This window comes from Nicrophorus vespilloides, unplaced genomic scaffold (assembly GCF_001412225.1).
Source record: "Nicrophorus vespilloides isolate i.1.1-1 unplaced genomic scaffold, Nicve_v1.0, whole genome shotgun sequence".
In the NCBI taxonomy this organism is placed as follows: domain Eukaryota; kingdom Metazoa; phylum Arthropoda; class Insecta; order Coleoptera; family Silphidae; genus Nicrophorus; species Nicrophorus vespilloides.
The window spans coordinates 26,505-46,009 of NW_017098028.1; the positions used below are offsets into that span (position 1 = coordinate 26,505).

At 30.1% G+C, this 19,505-nt stretch overlaps 1 protein-coding gene across 1 annotated transcript; it reads right to left on the reverse strand.

Moving 5' to 3' along the window:
* Nucleotides 1-18,229: 18,229 nt before the first annotated feature.
* Nucleotides 18,230-19,189, reverse strand: LOC108561542 (serine/arginine repetitive matrix protein 5-like). Its single transcript, XM_017919526.1, has one exon. The coding sequence runs from the start codon at nt 19,187-19,189 to the stop codon at nt 18,230-18,232; it is 960 nt and encodes a 319-aa protein (XP_017775015.1).
* Nucleotides 19,190-19,505: the final 316 nt, after the last annotated feature.

Consider the following 19,505-nt stretch of genomic DNA (forward strand, 5'->3'; position numbering starts at 1 on the left):
TTAAAAGTTGTTTTATCCATTTACAAAATTGTACTGTACCTTCAATTAGGAGTAAAATCTATAAGGAATAAAATATACTACAACCAATGCTTTCCATTTGAAACTAAATGTTTAAAATCTTGAAAATCCCCAAATTCAAAAACTGAAAACATCTCAATTCATGAAATTCATTCATCTTATAAAAGACAATTATAGAAGACAACAATTTAAAACTTTTTTTATCTATTTACAAAATTGAACTGTACCTTCAATTAGGAGTAAAATCTATAAGGAATAAAATATACTACAACCAATGCTTTCCATTTGAAACTAAATATTTAAAATCTTGGAAATCTTCAAATTCAGAAACTGAAAACATCTCAACTCAAGTTGCAGAATATAAATTTATAAATAGATTACGTTTTTCTCATAAATATATTAAATCTAAGTACTATTAGGCTTACACTATATACTTATAGGTGTAATTAGTTTAAGTCTATATCTAATTATAAATATTATCACTTGATATTGAAAATCATATTGAAATTAATTCATCTTATAAAAGACAATTATAGAAGACAACAATTTAAAAGTTGTTTTATCCATTTACAAAATTGTACTGTACCTTCAATTAGGAGTAAAATCTATAAGGAATAAAATATACTACAATCTCTTGGAAATCCTCAAATTCAGAAACTGAAAACATCTCAACTCAAGTTGCAGAATATAAATATATATATATAGTAATTGGATATAAACTGCGATTCGATCCGTTGATCCAAGCAGAGATCATCCACTTTCGCGACCGTCGTTACATAATTTCATTAAAATTAAACCTTCGAGTGAGTCGCAATTAAATTTAATGGTTCCGCTTTATAAACACGGCTTAAAGGCGGCGGCGACACAATATAATAATACTCGAGCGCAATTATTTCCCCTCCTATTATTCTACACTTTGTAATTGAAATTTGCATGCAATAAAGAAAACGCAATAAGACAATGAAAAAAACAACAAAAACAACAACAACAAAAGAAGGATTTAGTAATAAAAAAAAGTACAAACAGAGAGAAAATAAATGAGGAACGTGTGCGGAGACAAATAAGAAGTGCAGACTTGATCCATGAAACAAAAGTCAAGTCTCAATTACTTTCAGAGAACAGCTTGCGTTTTCTTTCTTACCAGTTTTTTTTTGTATTCCACTCTCGAGTATTAAAATTAATTCGGATATAGTCGACGTGGCGTTTTCTTTCTCTCTAATCATTAAAATATGTTAATGCGATGTTATGCAAACTATATTATATACTTATTGATTGCTCTTGTTTTTACGTTGAAGGAGAAGAGTGTGAGGTTTAGTAATAAATCGAACGTTCATTAGTTTGAGTTTCGCTAGCTGGCAAAAGTTCAGCTGCAGCGGAAACTGCTTATCAGGTATATTTTCCTATGATTCGAAGTCAAATAGAATAATGAATTTTTATTCTCGTTGATTGTTAATAAATAATCAAAATTATGCAATTAAAGATACCAGAGTTTGTTATTCCTGATTAATTATGAATTAGTTCCATTTCTTGCTGTTTTCTCTGCTCTGTTTCCTTAACATTAAATATGTATTCTTTTACTTTATTCGTCCTTTCATAAACGCGAAGGAGTGGCTCGGGTGTCGTGATTTATTAGGGGGCATTTCTTTCGTCGGGGTTGGGAGCCCTTATCGGATGATTTACAATTCAAAACAGTTACTTTACGTGTAAATAAAATCTACGCAAAGCACGAAAATAATTATGGCAGTGAGAGTAAAAGAGAGAAACCGGCACCACTATGTATTCAGAGCCAGGAGCCCTTTTGTTCCTTCGCTTTTGTTACAAACTGCAAATATTTAAGCGACGCATTCATGATTTCATTTACAAGATATAAAGCAAATCTGCAATATTTTTCGCCTTCTACGTCTCTCATTTGATACCACCACACACTTTGCAAACTTCGTCATCTTTTCAAAGAATAATAACTCAAATCTAAATAGAATTTTGATTTACTTTTTACTTAGTTTTATATAATGTAATAACTAAGAATAAAACAATTGTTACTTTATAAGAATTAAAGATTTCTGTGATAATGAATATTAAGTGAAGACATGAAAATTAAAGTGAAAAACACTAGAAAAAAATTTATTTATTTCTAATTTTATGTAATATTTATATAATAATAATACAAAAGTTTGGATGTTTTTAAGAGAAAAAGGCTTATTATTTTACGACAGTATTAGATTCTAGCAAAACAGGGTCGTAAAATGAAACTCTTGACATATTCCTCACACAATGCAGCACTAGAGAAAAATGAGCAAAGTGTTTCTTCTGTGTTGTAGTTTATTTTATTGTCCTCGTGTTTTCTTTCATTTCATTCATTTTTAGGTCATGCGAAAAGTAATAAAGTTTACAACCATAAAACCTATATTTTACAGAATTTAATGTTTCAATACAATTTATTGAATGAAGGTTGAGCGAAATATCTTAATTAAGCTAATAATCTAAAATTGATCAATATTCTACAAATATCTCTGGGCTTGAGTTATGACTTTGTGGAGTCCTAGTGGAGTTTTTCAGGAATGCTGAATGCTTCAGGTGAAGTTGGAGTTTTTTATGATAATAAACACTTTATTATTCACTAGAACATTATTAATAACTTCTATGTAAAGATTGCAGTTGCTAGGCACTAAGACTAATACTAACTAAAAAAAATCACTGCTTAAATTTGAAATCTTATTACAGAAAATTAGAAAATATGAGACATTTGGATATAGGTTTATTGGAAAGGCTACAGTTTTGTCTTCATTGTGCATAAGTGTTGGAGTAATGAGTACGTGGAATTATGGAGTAATTAAATAAAACGTGAAGACGTGAAAAAAAATTAGAAAAATCGTAATATATTTGATAATTACATAACATTACTTAACAGCAATAGATCAAAAGATGCGTCTCAAATTACTTCTTCAGATACAATTATAATTTATATAGAATTAAAGGATCGTTGAGGCAATTCCAATTTGAAAGTTCAATTAAGTTGTCAACGTAATAAATGTCATCGCCCACGTACGTGCGAAGTATTCCTTTCCTCAATTTCCTCTGCCCGAGGAGGAAAGAGAACGATCACGATGTAATAATAATAATGGTATATTTGCGGTGAAATTCGTCTAAATATACAAAAAAAAAATACGATTTTGATCCCTAATTGTTGCGGAAAACCGTCGTCATTTCGTCCACGTAATCATAAATCCGGGTTATTTTTCCGCAGCGCTTTTCGGGGCTGTACATTTCATCCATCCATCCATCTATTCCGGTTCGTGTTTGCTGATATAAATGCTTTCATTGCAATTGAAAGAGAAAATCTACAATGCGGGATTCATCCGCTGTGAAATTCTGAATATTGAAAAGATCAAAGTGTTTCACTTATTTATATTTATATACATACATATACATATATATATAAAGACGGCGTTGTTTGATCTGACAATATTGTGTTGACGTCTGGGTTTTTCGTGTCCCTTTTAAAATCCAATTATTTCAAGTATACAAATCGCATTTGTTCATAAATACAATTCTTAAAAAATATATTTATATTTTTTGAACGTTTATAAGTGAACTGTTTATTTTTATTTCTTCTATTACAACAATTTAATCGATTTTATATTTGCTTTATTATATTTGTTTAATTAAGCAATCATGCGGAGTCCTTAGCAACTAAAGAGCGTCCATAACAACAGTACGGCGTCCTTAGCAACTAAAGAGCGTCCATAGCAACTGTACGTCGTCCTTAGCAACTAAAGAGCGTCCATAGCAATCGTACGGCGTCCTTAGCAACCAAATAGTTTTTAATTGAGGTTAAACTAATTACATCACGTTAATCACAATTAATGAAATACCTACAAATTTTAAATAGTCATTACTAAATGAATTATAAATTATTGGCATTAAATGTCTAAAATAAATATTTATACAACCGTACGGCGTCCTTAGCAACTAAAGAGCGTTCATAGCAACCGTACGGCATCCTTAGCAACTAAAGAGCGTCCATAACAACCAAGTAGCTTTTAATTGAGTTTAAACTAATTACATCACGTTAATCACAATTAATGAAATACCTACAAATTTTAAATAGTCATTATTAAATCACTTAAAAATTATTGGCATTAAATGTCTAAAATAAATATTTATACAAAATTTGACACAAAAAAGTATGAAAAAAGTCAAAATAAAAAAGATGCACTTTTTAATTAAAAAAACGATATTATAAATTGATTTTAAACTTATTCAATAAGCGAAGAATTGCTGTACTTTAATAGAGATTTCACAGATTATTTATTTTGAAGGGAATCTGAAATAAAATGAAGTGTAAGTAAGTAACTCAAACTTTGGTATAAAATCAAAAGTGTTATGTTTCTTCAGAATTGTATAATAAACTTTAAAATAATGTAGCTGAGTTGATTCATTTTCGTAATAACTGAAAACGACAAGAAGTGAGGGATTAAATGAAATGCGAATAAGGAAAAAGGAAAGGCAAAGTAAATCCCTAAGGAGAGACGAAACTGCGAGGACGCTGTGGGGAAATGAAAACAAAAGGGGGAAAAACAAAAAAAAAATACGCGAAAAACAAAACGGGAAGAGAAATAAGGAGTTGGGTAATTCGAAGTAATCGCGTTTCACAGACAAATTGTTTGGAACAGGGTGAGTTTTTTAATTGCTGGAAATAGGCTCGGGCCCTTCCGCCGGAATAATTGGCTTAGCTCGTCAATTACCGACGACCGTTTTTCTCCGTTTCAGCATCGAACGCAAAGAGAACAATCGATAATTGGGGTTTTGCGGACAATTCTTGTTATGCAAATAGCGCGCCGCTATCAACTGTACGAACGTAAATAAATCCCCCGAATCTCCGGGGCACGAAACGCACCCTTTAATCCCTTAAAGCGTGATTGAAATCGCCTCGCACAGCTGCGCCCCTTGTCACGACTTCCTCTGGAGTCCTTTAAACACTGTTAATTAGTTAGTGTTGCTTCGACTCGGACTCTCGACGTCCTTCTCTATTTGTAACAATTATTATTATGGAAAATTAATTGAAATATTTCATTTTCAATTTGTAAAGTCACTTTTACTTCAATTTTGAAACTTCTTTAAAAAAAAAGATAAATCCTCTTAAGTGCTCCACTTAACATAAATATAATTTCTTTAGATTTGTTGATTTTCGAAAATTGGTCAAGTCAAAAATTTTGTCTAAATAATCGCAAAATAAAGTTACAGTCTTAATAATAAATCATAATTTAACATGTTTCAAAACAATAGATTTTTACTTGTTTTTTTAATTTCAAAGTAAGTTTCTTCATTTTTGCGGCGGATATATTCGCCCTAGTCTTTTTCAGACGGAAGCGTAAAAGCTTCGACGTTACCTCTGCCACTTGTGTTACATAATTATACACAGCAAAAAATAAAGTTGAAAATGTGGTCGCAAAGAGTTAAATAATAAGAATTAAAAAGCGGAAAGAAAACAAACGTTTATGAATAAGGGATGAAAATTAAATTATTTCTGTGTGTGGGTTTACAGTTATTTGTTATAACAATAGATGCGAAGCGCAGGAATTGCTGCAAAGCGGATTAAATGGGACTTGTTTACTTATTTCGTTCGGTAGCAAGAACGAAGCAAGATTTCCCAAGGAGTCCTGAGAGCCGCTAGCTGCATAATCTTGGCTCAAACATATTTCCAGGTCATTTACTCTACCCCCTGCAACCGCTAGACTCACATAACCTTGTGTCTTATCTCGTTTTTGAGTGGAAATCGTGTGCAATACATTTCTCCCCCGTTCCATTCTAACAAGTGTTTCTCTCCCATTCCCTCGGTTCATTCCCATTGCAAAGCAATGCAATTACATTCTTAAATACAACACCATTAACGCTAAGTTCTATGTAAACGAATTGTTTCCACCAAGAAGGGAAACATATATTACAATGTTTGCGAAATGTACCAGTTTGAACTGTATTAGAAGTTCGTACTTCCGGAAAGGCTACTCTCCACAACTAAGCGCTGCTGCTGCTGCTGCAAGTTCATTACGAAACCGAATGTATGATTTATATGCGCCAATTTTGCCGAGCAACTTGCGCAGCTTTAGTTAGACTTTGGGGAATGTCTTGCAGGAGATGTTAACTCTTCGTACAGGATGCAACAAAGGACGACAACGACGAAACAAAAATATGTTCACCGCAGCCATAAAGGAGACGCGAAATTATATAACATGTAATAAATGGAGTCGAGGAAAGTTCGGGTAATAAATGTTTTCGAAACAGAAGAGCGTAATTTCTTCGTGTGTGTATTTTTTTTCCGTTTGTTTGTGGTCGAAACGCTGGGGGTAAGAGATTTATTAATGGCACAGACCATTGTCAAGGTTGAATAATACATAAATATTTCTATTTCCATTCGGAGCCGCGTTTTTCTTTTCCACTTCTAGACTTTTGAATAATTAACGATTCAATCGAAATCTATAACTTCTGAAATCACATAATTTGATATACCATTACGTTACAATTTATTCTGCTTTTAATTGTTTCTTGCAATTACATAACTGAAAAATTATTCAATATTTCGAAATACATCAGTTAACAACATTTTGTTTTCATTTTTCGTTGAATAAATTTCAATTATTTACAAAATTTCATTTAGCAAATTATATAGCAAAATCTTTCTTTTACATTTTATGTATTAAAAATTGATTACATAACTTTAAACTTTGCCAATATTCGATTAAGCAATTACGGATTGTTCATAAATAGATAAAGCTTCAAACTGATGGCATTCCATGACAGAATAGATGAGTAATTTAGTATGCTATAGTATTGATCAATAATTTACCAAAGCGGATAGTAACAAGTAAATCGAATGAGTTTACATTAATGAAACCAAATTCAGAAGCCAATTCTTGAACATATTTGATTTGAACACCTTACAGCAAATCTAGTTTTCCTTGCATAAGACGAAAGAGCAAAAAAAAGAACTCCACTCTTCGGTTAAAGCAAACATTAGCTTCCTTTCTTTATCCTCTCGAGACTAACCGTCCCAAACCGCACTTTGCGTCCCGATATTTCCATTCCGTTTATTGCATTGGCTTATTGGATTTTAGACGTTTTCTCGCGCAAAATGTATTCTTCGGTAATTCTTAAGGATTTTATAAAAAAAATTGATTCAAAATATTTGATATTTATTTAAAACAAGTGTCATAAAAGAAACGTTACTAATTTCTTTTCCAATATTTTTATGAAAATTATAATTTAAGCAAGATTACTTATTAAAAACATAATTAATAAGCTTAATTCAAGTATTAATGAAAGAAAATGTGATTAGTCTTATTTAATTTCAATGTTATTTCAATATTATATAGTAACACTTCTTTTATGACAATTTATATTTAACCCGTAACTACTACGGACAAATAAATGAAACGCAAGTACCAGCAATAGGTCAAAATGACCCCACAATTAAATTACAATAGAATGCGAATAAAAACAAACGTCAGGGGTCACTCTGACCCATCCTTAGTACTTATGGGTTAAGCTAATTCCAAATTAGCAAATAAAAGTAAATGAGTAAATTGAACAATGAGCAATATTTTTATGAAAATTATAATTGAACCAAGATTACTTATTAAAAACACAATTAGTAAACTTAATTTAAGTATTAATGAAAGGAAATGTGATTAATCTTATTTCATTTCAATGTTATTTCAATATTATTTAGTAACACTTCTTTTATGACAATTTATATTTAACCCGTAACTAATACGGACAAATAAATGAAACACAAGTACCATCAATAGGTCAAAATGACCCCACAATTAAATTACAATAGAATACGAATAAAAACAAATGTCAGGTGGGTCACTCTGACCCATCCGAAGTACTTATTTGTTAAGCTAATTCTAAATTGAACATAAAATTAATAATAATCAATTAATATAAAAAATATAAAATAATTTTGTAAAAAATTTGCAATTACAATAAAAAAAAAATCGTTATTTCTTTCTTCTAATCAAGGTCAAATTGGAATTGCAAATAATTAATTATTTCTATTTACTGTACATATAAATTCATTTATTTGCACGCAAACGTACACGGTTAATTTGCAAGTAAATATTTGATGTGATTGAAAGATAATACCCGCATGATTGTTAACTTTACTGTTGGGCAAAAACACTAATCCATATTTTCACGAACGTCCGACGAAATTTGCAATTTCACTGTTTGCAATTTATCGGTTAAAACATTTCCACTGCATAATTTCGCTTACATAAATACACATATAATTAAAGTACGTTTTTAATTTACATATAATAAACAATTCAGTGAATATTAGTAACAACTATTCAAATAATACACGAGAAATTAATAAATTAACAAAAAAAAAAACAGAAATTTCTTTATGATTTTTTTTTGTTAATTTTAGATATAATTACTGTATAAATCATCAGTATTTTCACTGATTTTATTCAAATTAATCGAATATGTCAATTACTTTTAATTAATTATATTCCTAATTACATTTATTATTTATAATCAACTACGATTTGTGTTAATGTGAAAAGTTCCAAATTAAAATCCAATTCACTTTTTCAGTAGTAAAAAAACGTATTTTGTGGAAAAGTTGAAGATGTTCTTAACTATTGAAAAAAAAAGGTTGACTACACTAAATATTCTTCATATTTCTTTACAATAGAACTGATTAAGTGAGAAATTAATTAATTAACAAAATTTTAATGATTGCAATTATTTAATTTTACAGAAATATATCGCACTCTTTGAAACCGGACTAATCGAGATTTGTATTTTATTCAATTATAATTTAGATTTTTTTGAACTTTTCAAACCGTACTATAGTAAATCCGGACTATGCGAGGCATTGCTGTACTCCCAATTAAAATTTAGCAACGTTTATTATTTTTTTACATTAAAATTAAAAGCGAATTAATTTTGTGAGTTGTAAACAAATGTTTTGAACGTAAAATATAATATTTAATATAGTAAAAATCTTAATATTTACATGCAGTAATATTCATTATGTAGAAAATATAATGCATTTATATAATTATATTCGCAGTTAAATTTATCATGTAAAAGCTTTGATTAAGACATTAAAATTTACAAGCCAATTAAGTTTTCGAGCTGTAAACAAACGTTGTTTTTTATTTTGGTGGAACACTGTCAGCAAGTAAATTATCCAGGAATTTCTAGAACGGCCAAACATACATGTTAAGAAAGCAAGTTTTTTCTAAATTAATAAAAATTTGTATGAAATTACATAAAAAAAAATCTATTAGTTTTATATGAGTGTAATGTGTAAAACTTGGTGAGAAACTAATCCGAAATTGTGACTTATCCCAGAAAGTTTCTTGAAGTAATGTAGCAAAAAGCTCTCGCAAATCTGTTTTCATCCCTCTAAGCAGGACCACGTAATTGAATTGTTAGATTAACAAAACTACACGGTACACACAACTCAATCTAAACTACGACTATAAAAAAAAAACAGGACCTGTTTTTATGTTGTTACATCTATGCATTTCGCCTGAAGATTGAATTCGCGTCTGGCATAAATCAATTCAGAGGAACGCAACCAATTTGTAATAAATTCCAGTAGGTAGGAAGCATGCATGCGATGTCATAATTCAGAAAGATCTACGAGATGTTTGTATAAATGTTGTAGCGAAAGATGCATCAAAGTGAAAAGTTGTCGATAGATTCTTTTTTTTTTCTATATACACCTTTAGTTGCTGGCGCTGAAATGTTGCACTGCAAGTAATGTTGTAATCCTGTTATCCAGGTCATGGCATCGGCAATTCACCCCCGAGGAGACAAGCGACACACTCGTTCACATAGGGGAGCGCAATAGAACAGATATAGGGCGCAAAATACTTTTTACTATATATCTCAAATCAATAGTGACTTTAATCAAAAAAAATACTTTGATTACTGCATCCAAAATTATTTCGCACAAATAACATATTCAAAATATACTTTAAAAGAAATGAATGAATTGTACAAAAACATCAAATAGTAACGCTTCTTTTATGACTACCTAATTTGTCATTTTTTTAATGAAGTTGTTGATAAACTCTGTTTAATAGATGAGTTTTAAGTACACAAATATATAAAACTTTAAGACAATGAAATTGATGAGTATTAAGTACACAAATGTCTGAATGTGGAAGAAAATGAAACATTCTAATTTGTCACTTTTTTAATTAACTTATTTGCAAATTGTGTTTTGTATATTTTGTTACTAATTTTATGAGTTTTAAATGTAAAAATGTATGAATATATAAAATACTAGTATTCACTACATTCTGTACAATCTTCTATAAATAAATATATGTTAAATTTAACGAGTGTTAAGTATCAAAATTTATAATTATAAAATTTTAGTTTGTTCTACTTTAGTTCGCTTCAATTTCCTCTTTTCATCGTATTGAGTTATGTAATAAACATGATACTATATAATTTTCTTAAGTATTATAGCAAATAACACAATAATATTGTTTGTTAATACACCGAAAGAGAAAATTTGAAGCAATGAACTTAAAGTGTATATAGCAAACATTCAGCAGTGCGGTGGATCCGTATTAACCGCAGCTGAGAAAGTTAGGGTTTATACATTGTCCTGGATGAATTGCGAGTACGCCACTGGTTTGAACGCACTACCATGATACGGTTGCAACATGCAACTCGCTATTATTTACTCTTTTCTCGTCGGAGCGTTGAAGCGGACAACTTAATTACCACGTTAAAAACCGGCCATCACGGTTGAGGTTCACTCAATTTAGAGCTGAAGCCAAGTTGATGGAGGCTATAAACAGTGCACTCGCTTTTGCGACCCAAAGGCAATAAAGAAAGGACTAATTGCATGCTACGTGCATGCACCACAAAGCGGCATCTGTGACAAATCTCACTTCCATTAATATTCATTCAACAACATCATGCATTTTCATGTTGTTGCTATAATCATCAAATTTTTACATATTATAATTAACTAATAATAGCTATACATTTGTTGTTCCAATTTTATCCATAAAATATTATATTTTGTAATCTAATAGTTTGTATAACGTACCAAAAGATGGCGTTGCAATTAATCATTATATTCAGCTGCATTGTTTTTTGATTATTTGTTTTGAAGAGGGAAATTTTTGGTGTAATTGGAAGAAGCTGGCTGCCTTAACTATTTGGACGGAAGAGGAAATCCGAAGAATCCGAAGAACACAGACAGGGACTGGCTTATTGGCGCCTAATGCGGAACCAAATGAAGATGGGGAAGGAAGATGAAGAAGAAGAAACTGCATTGTTTGATTATTTGTATTTTCTCTTATAAATAATCAATTTTTTGATAGTTTCTTTAAAGTTTATGTAACCCAATAGATGGCGTTACAATAATACAACCAATGCCTACGTATGATTTAAATTTGTTAATGTTTCTAACTTACACCCTTACGAGGTCTCTCCAAGAACCTATGTACTTCGTTCAAAAATACGTTAAATTTTTATGTTCGACACGTAACCTTTCTTGTTTTTACTTGTCTTGCCGCATCTCTCCTATGTATATATTTTATAGAAGTTAGTTTAAGTTTGGTTTAATAGTTATTTTTTAGTTTCGTTAGAAGAAGTTGCTTATTTTGATTATTTGGGCGGAAGAAGAATTTTTGAAGAATAAGTGTTCTTTTGGTTTTTGTGCTTTGAATGAACAGACAGTGGCTGGCTTATTGGCGCGTAATGCGGAAGCCAAATGAAGAAAGGGGAAAGGAGAAGAAGGAAGCTACATTAATATAGCAATATTACTTTTTCATAAATTATGTTTGATTATTTGTATTTTCTCTTATAAATAATCAATTTTTCGATAGTTTCTTTAAAGTTTATGTAACCCAATAGATGGCGTTACAACAATACAACCAATGCCTACGTATGATTTAAATTTGTTAATGTTTCTAACTTACACCCTTCCGAGGTCTCTCCAAAAACCTATGTACTGAACCGCTGGGACTTCGTTCAAAAATACGTTAAATTTTTATGTTCGATTCGTAAACTTTCTTGTTTTTACCTGTCTTGTCGTATCTCTCCTATGTATATATTTTATAGAAGTTAGTTTAAGTTTGGTTTAATAGTTATTTTTTAGTTTCAGTAGAAGAAGTTGCTTATTTTGATTATTTGAGTTGAAGAAGGAAGTTTTGGTTTTATTGGAAGAAAAATTTTTCGATAGTTTCATTAAAGTTTATATAAAAAAATAGATGGCGTTACAACAATACACTTCTTGGATACTAAAATGCAATTACCTAAATCTATTGCCATCAGAAATCCACCGTTCATAAATTATGAATAACAGTTTTATTGTTATGCACGCCACTGATTTTGACTGAATATAACCTTAATTTAAACGTCAACACATTTCTTATACATATTTTAATCATTCTTGAAGCAATTTAGAATAATACGTGATATTATGGCATAATTTACGAATACTTTACAAAATAAATTACGTGACACATTTCTAACAATTGTTATGAACTGTTTAAAAGTTATTCAAAATGTATAAGAAAAGTTTAAGTTTGCAAGATATTTGACTTTTCACTCAGTCTATAGGCGTCCACGAAAAATTTTCTCGCATGGCAAACCCAAAAGCACTACTAATTTTATTCTCTACCTTTTTTATAGTCAAGTTTTATAATGTTTATAACATAACATGAGACTATCTCATAGTGCAGCTGCAAGAAACCAACAGATGGAGTAGTAGTCATGCGTCATTGGGATATGGTCTCGAGATGACAGCTGTCACCTTACGTCAAATAGGGATATGTTTTCGAGATGACAGCTGTCACCTTACGTCAAATAGGGATATGGTTTCAAGATGACAGCTGTCACCTGATGTCAAATAGTAAAACAAAATGTATGTAAACAATTGACTACAATTACAAACAGGTCGAGAAACATTGCTGTGATGTATATTAACATTAAAAGATGAAATATTTTCAATAAAACTTTTTTTGTAAATTTTTAAAAGAAAGTGTCTTTATGCAGATACTAATTATTCTAATACATGTTGTTTCATTATTAGAAAAATTGAAGCTGAAAATAAAAATGAAATTTTTAAATATTTCAATTTAATAAATTCGATGATTATAGGCTAGTGTATCCTATATTTATATGCGCCAATCTTCATATACATATACAGCTATCCTCCGATTTACGAACTCCCGGACTTATGAACAAAATTCTAAAAGCTCTAACTTGTTACAAGATATATAATGATAAAAAAAATAACTGTCCAAACAAAAATTGATAATTTCTTTCATTTGTTTCTTTTGTCGTTTTTCATTAAGTATTTTGTTTATTTTAATCTATTTTTCCAAAAGTAATACAGAAAAGTACGGAATTTAACATATAAAAAATTAAGAACTATGATAAAGTGTGGTAAGATAAGTATATTGTTTTTTTTTAATTCCCACGACTTACGAACAAATTCGACTTACGAACAACCCTTTGCAAGGGAACTAGTTCGTATATTTCTCACCACAGAACGGTAAACTATTTAGTGTGAGTTATGGTGCGTTGTCAGGACACCCTCAATTCCCAAACATCTCGGGTTTGATTGATTATTAGAAATTGGAGTTTATTTATTGTCCGTAACCGTTGTTCCATTTCGAGTGAGACAGAAAGGGGGTCCACCCCAGTTTTGCGCCCCGTTACGCTACAATAATAAATTGCCCTTTTGGAGCCCTTTTCGGGAAAAAAAGGGAAATCCACGAAGATCGGACCAGACCCGATTCCGTGTGACAATTGATGGGGAAAGGTAATTTGCAAAACACTCCGAAGTCGAAAACCCTCTTCGCTTTTTCTTAGATCCTCCACATCCTCATCCCTTTACTTCTCATTTTTTTTTGTTTCTCTTACTACACCGAAATGGAAACACGTTTTTACCATTTCCAGCTTATCATATTGGCAATAAACCTATTCAATACTTTAATAAAAAAAAACAGTTGCAAGTGAAAATTGTTTCATCCTTCATAATAATAAATAAAACTTAGATTTCTTAGACTTAGACATTGATCTTTGGTATTTTTTTTTATCAAAATATGAAACATTTCAAGTAAGTTGAAAAAATTAATGAAGTTTTGGTAATTTTTGTATGTTTGGTAATTAATTATTTATCAATAAAATTAATAAATAATCATATTTTTTATGATTTACTTTTGTCCTAATTTTTTTAATCAATTTTCTATCAATTTATATAAAAAAAAAACCTGATAAGTCAAAGAATTAAACATTTTTAGGAACAATTATTAAAACTCTTATACTAATTAAGATAAAAAGCGTATAAAAACGAAAGACAAAGTCAAAAAACTTGAATGAAAATGTGACTGAAATTTGTTTTATTTTTGTCAATGTTTCTCTTAATTAATATTAAATATTTACAAATCGGCAAACGCGTATTCATTTCTAAATTAAAAAAAAATGCCTACATTCAATTCTCGCTTTGTTTGCGCTTCGTAAATTGAGTTAATTTCGTTAAGAGCGTATTTAAATATTAATTAGGTTTCTTTGAAAACATCGCATTTCATTAATACAGAAATGAAATCATAATACGAAAAATACGTTTTAAGTATATATTGAAATTAATATATAATTAAAAATGTTTAGTATAATTAAGAGTATTTTAATTAATAACTACAGATTATTAAAATTATGCTTATAAACTATTGAAAAAATTAATAATCAAATTATTTTTAGAAATATTTTGACAAAAATTGCAATTACAGCAAAAAGCAATTTTCTATTTACTAATCTAATCATCTAGTCAAAATTTCTGATTATAATAGAAGAAAAAAGTTTAATTATTGATAAAAAGTTGAATGAAATAAGAAACAACATTATTATAAGTGAAACACAAACTGTCATAAAAGAAGCGTTACTATTTTAATTTATCGCTACATTTTATACATTTGGGTTATGTAAACTATAATTTGGCAGTTACTTAAGTAAATGTGGAAATACTGGAAATTTGAATAAATTTGTATTTAATGAATCTCTTAATCAATGAAATTTGAATAAAACAAAAACAAAAAATATCAAAATTGTGTAAAATATAGATTGTCATAAAAGTACCGTTACTAGTTTTTTTGTCTCTATTTGCTTCTTGAAGTTATATAACTAATCATTTAGTAATTTTGTTAGGAAATATATGAAATTATTATTGAAACTGAAACTTTGTAAACAGAAATAAACAATGTTCGTAATTGAAATGTTTGCTAATTACAAGATTATTAATAAACTTCTTTAACGCTTACATGAAATCGTCGTCTGAGAGAACTCCACATAATTATTGCTCGCATGCAAATATAATTAATTTAACTTATATCATCATCATTGGATTTCTGCGTATAGTTTGCGATTTAATTGAGAACTTGGTGCAGCAATTTCAAGAACAACGAATTCCTTCCAAAGATTTATATCCCGAGCAAATGAAAGTCCGACGCAGCAAACGAAATAAAGCGTTTCTTTTACATTTTCCAATCATTCAAATGCCATTCGGATAGAGATAAACTTTCGCAATGTAGAAGCGAAACGAAACAAAGACGACAAAAAGAGAAATGCGAAATTTTCACTTTTCAATCTCGTATCTAATTTAATTTTTAATTGAATCTGCAAGGAGGGAATGTTTTCTTTTATATTTATTTTCTTTTTTATTTTTTGGATGGGATACGAGAAAATGCATTTCATTTTGTCCCTGGGACTAGTTCAAAACGTCCGCAGGTCGGGGAATTCGGAGGAACTCGGCGAAAGAACTTTTTCATTAAAAATACATGCATTATTCAGTTCCGCGTTTCGGCTAAAGGAGAATTCCCGAGGATGTGAGAGATGCTCAAAATATAAAAATTGAAATAAAACAAATAAAATCACACGACTTACGAACAAAATTCTAGAAGCTCTAACTTGTTACAAATTTATCGTTCAACAAAAATTGATAATTTCTATAAGAAATGGAAGATGTACAAAATTATTGTGACATCTACATTGAAAAGTATTTATTAGTAAATATTTTATTTATTTTCATCTATTTTCAAATTTTTGCAGTGAATTTAACATATATAAAAGTAAAAACCATGATAAAGTGTGTTAAAATAATTATACTTTAAAATTCCCTCGACTTACGAACAAATTCAACATACGAACAACCCTAGTTCGTAAGTCGAAAATGTGAATTATTTGTTGGACAATTCAGGTCGATTTCAACAATTTTTGGTGGACGATGAAAAGATACGGCGGAAATCCTCATTTGGTGCAGGAAATCTTGGCTATTCGTCAAAAGAAAATTGAATCTAATCCTCGTTCACTACCCGCGCCTCGACCTCTTTTCTTTTCATTTTCTTCCTCGTTTTTTTTTGGTCCTTCAGATCGGTTTTTCCTTCCTTTTCACCTCGCCGCGTGCTTTCAAGAATATCACAATGATTCTTATACAAACGCACATTTCATATTTCCTTCTTTCTTTCAATTTCAACACAAAAAAATCATTTTTTTTTGTACAATTTCAACACAAAAATTAATCATAATTAATCCTCTGTAAACTAAATTAGTTTTAAACCCCTGAATATAAAAATTAAACTCAGCGTAAAACCATGTTTTTTTTCTCTCTCTCGCAGATCAGATTAATTTAATGGTCTGAAAAACGCCGATTAACAAAAAAAAAATTCTAAAAGTAAATTATCGGCACTTTACTTAATGAATTCCGTCCTCCTAATTGTTAACTGTCTCGTGTAATGAGTCCGAATGCGTTAATTCTGATTCTTTTTCTCTTGTTTCGTTTCACTTTTACTCCATTTAATTAGTATTCGCGAACCGTGGAGAAGCTGTTGAAAGCTTCGCAGACGAGAGCTTACTTAATATTCAAACAAACTTTTATCAGAAACATATACAGTGGAACCTCACTTAACGAGTTTAATCCGTTCCGAAATTTCCGGATTTTTACTCGTATAGTGAAACATATTCAAATCCGGGACTTCTCTTCTCATCTTCACTTGTTATTCAAAACGTCGCTCGTTTATTCTTACTATTTATTTTAATCGTTAAGCGAGGTTCCACTGTATACTGATGGAGTTGAACGAAACAATAGGCAATTCGCAATTGCAATTAATGAATGTTAGCTTCAAATTACATTTGTCACGAGAATATTTCAATTTGTTTGTATATTAAACGCGCGTTATTGCATAGTTGCAATAGAGACGGTCAAGAGTTTGCCTGATTATTTTTGTTTTAATAACGTTCAGTTTTGCTTAACCGTTCCAGTTTTACCTTCTGCAAACAGTAATATTAACGTTATTGCCCGCAACTCACACCGGAACATTACTCAAAAAGCTTGTGTAATGTTGCGGTGGATGCGCCGGGCACACATAAACATCCTACATTGTAATTTACTTGCTACAACTTGTTACATAATTTAAATTAATAACTAATACCAAAAATCAGTTTAAATTACTTAAAAAATCAATTGGTTAATTTGAGTTATATGATTTTTGTCAAATTTTGTATACTAATTTATTTTTATTCAACAAATCTACAAAATATCTAAAATCTTACATAATTTACTAAAAATAGTATATTTTAAAATGAACGTATTTAAATGAATATTATAAAATGTTGAATATCTTGAAAATAATAACGGGTGTCCCAAAATTAACGCAAGATTTGAATTAAATAGTTTTTAGTCAAATTGTTTTTTTTTTTGGGTTTCCAATACTTTGCACAAATAGTGGCAAATTCAAATCTTGCGTTAATTTTTATAAAAGAAAATTACATTTCATATCATTAAATTGTTTAATTTATTTAAATTGAATAAATCTAGAGAATTTAACAAATTTTTAACGTATTTCATATACTTTTATCATCTTTTTTTTTAATTGAATCCAATTTGCAAACTATTTTTTAAAATAGCAAAAAAATCGTTAAAAAATGTTTTTTGTCTGTTATAAACTGATTTCCTGAAATCGCTAATCTTGGTGGAACAGAAGTACAAAAAGATTATATCACGTAAATAATTACAAATTAAATTAGTTTTATATCATTTATTTAAAACAACTAAAAAGTACGGACAACAATTTAAACACATTAATCATATTTAATTAAACAAAACATAATATTACAAACTGAAAGGAAAAACTATAATTTATATATCACAAAATTGGTGTTGTTCTTAATATATGACACCTTTACTACGGTGCTTCTCGTGCCTATCGCGTCCTGACCTGGACGACTTCTCCTTGGATCTTCTCATGTCAAGTTTCTTATCGACTTTAGACGATATCTTCACTGCAGTCTGGGCAAACATGACATTTATGTCAATATCTATCAGCCCTTGACCAATCCGTTTTTTGCAAGACGGTTCCAACGGCGAAGTCTCTGATTCGTGAGTCCTTTTCTTCGACTTCGCTTCATTTTCTTTGCTTGGATTTCTTGACTGCCTCGATTCCAACTTGCTTATACAGTCCTTATCACTTCTGTTTTCCTTCTCCTCAGGCTTATCAACATCGGACAGATCATCGCCAAATAGATCTACAAATCGTTTTGAAATTATACTTTTCCTCGACTTGTCTTCGTTTTCTTTGCTTGGATTTATTGGCTGTTTCGATCCCAACTTAATTATACTGTCTCTATCACTTCTGTTGTCTTTCTTCTCAGGCTTGGCAATATCGGACAAATCATCGCCAAATAGATCTACAAATCGTTTTGAAATTCTACTTTTCCTCGACTTCACTTCATTTTCCTTGCTCGGATTTCTTGACTGCTTCGATCCCAACTCACTAATATTGTCCTTCTTCTCAGGCTTATCAACATCGGACAGATCATCGCCAAATAATTCTACAAATCGTTTTGAAATTCTACTTTTCCTCGACTTGTCTTCATTTTCCTTATCCTTATTACTCTTAGGATCCGTTGAATTTTTATTTTCCTTGGCACTAGAACTTGCACTTTTCGGTTTAGTCGGTACTTTTTTCTTCAGTAAAGACTTCACCTCAGTAGATTTTGATGTTTTACCATCATAGCATATATCATACATCGTAAGAGCATCACCGAAACTGACGCCCGATTTATGACTAATTGCACTTTTACCACTTTTCGAAGATGATTCAACTGTAACTTTGGAATAAGACATTTTGTATGTAAATAAGTTTTCACTGCTTCTCTGATGTCTGCTGAAGAACTAATGATTTGTTTCATTCCTAAATGTCCTTAGGTTACCATCGATCATGATTTCAGGTAGCTAAAAATTGGAGTGGGGGTTTCCCCAAAAATAAGCAGGTAGATGCAGAACTTAATTGTTTTTTTGGAAAAATTTGATTTTATTGCCGCGTTGTAAACAAAATAGGAAAATCCATCTAATATGTCGTAAAATTAATAGCAAATATCTATTTGTATAATAAAATACAAAGAGATATTTTAAATAATAAAACTATTTTAATTACTACCAC

Coding starts and splice junctions, on each gene's coding strand:
- LOC108561542 (XM_017919526.1), bottom strand. CDS start 19,189: ATGTCTTATTCCAAAGTTACAGTTGAATCATCTTCGAAAAGTGGTAAA.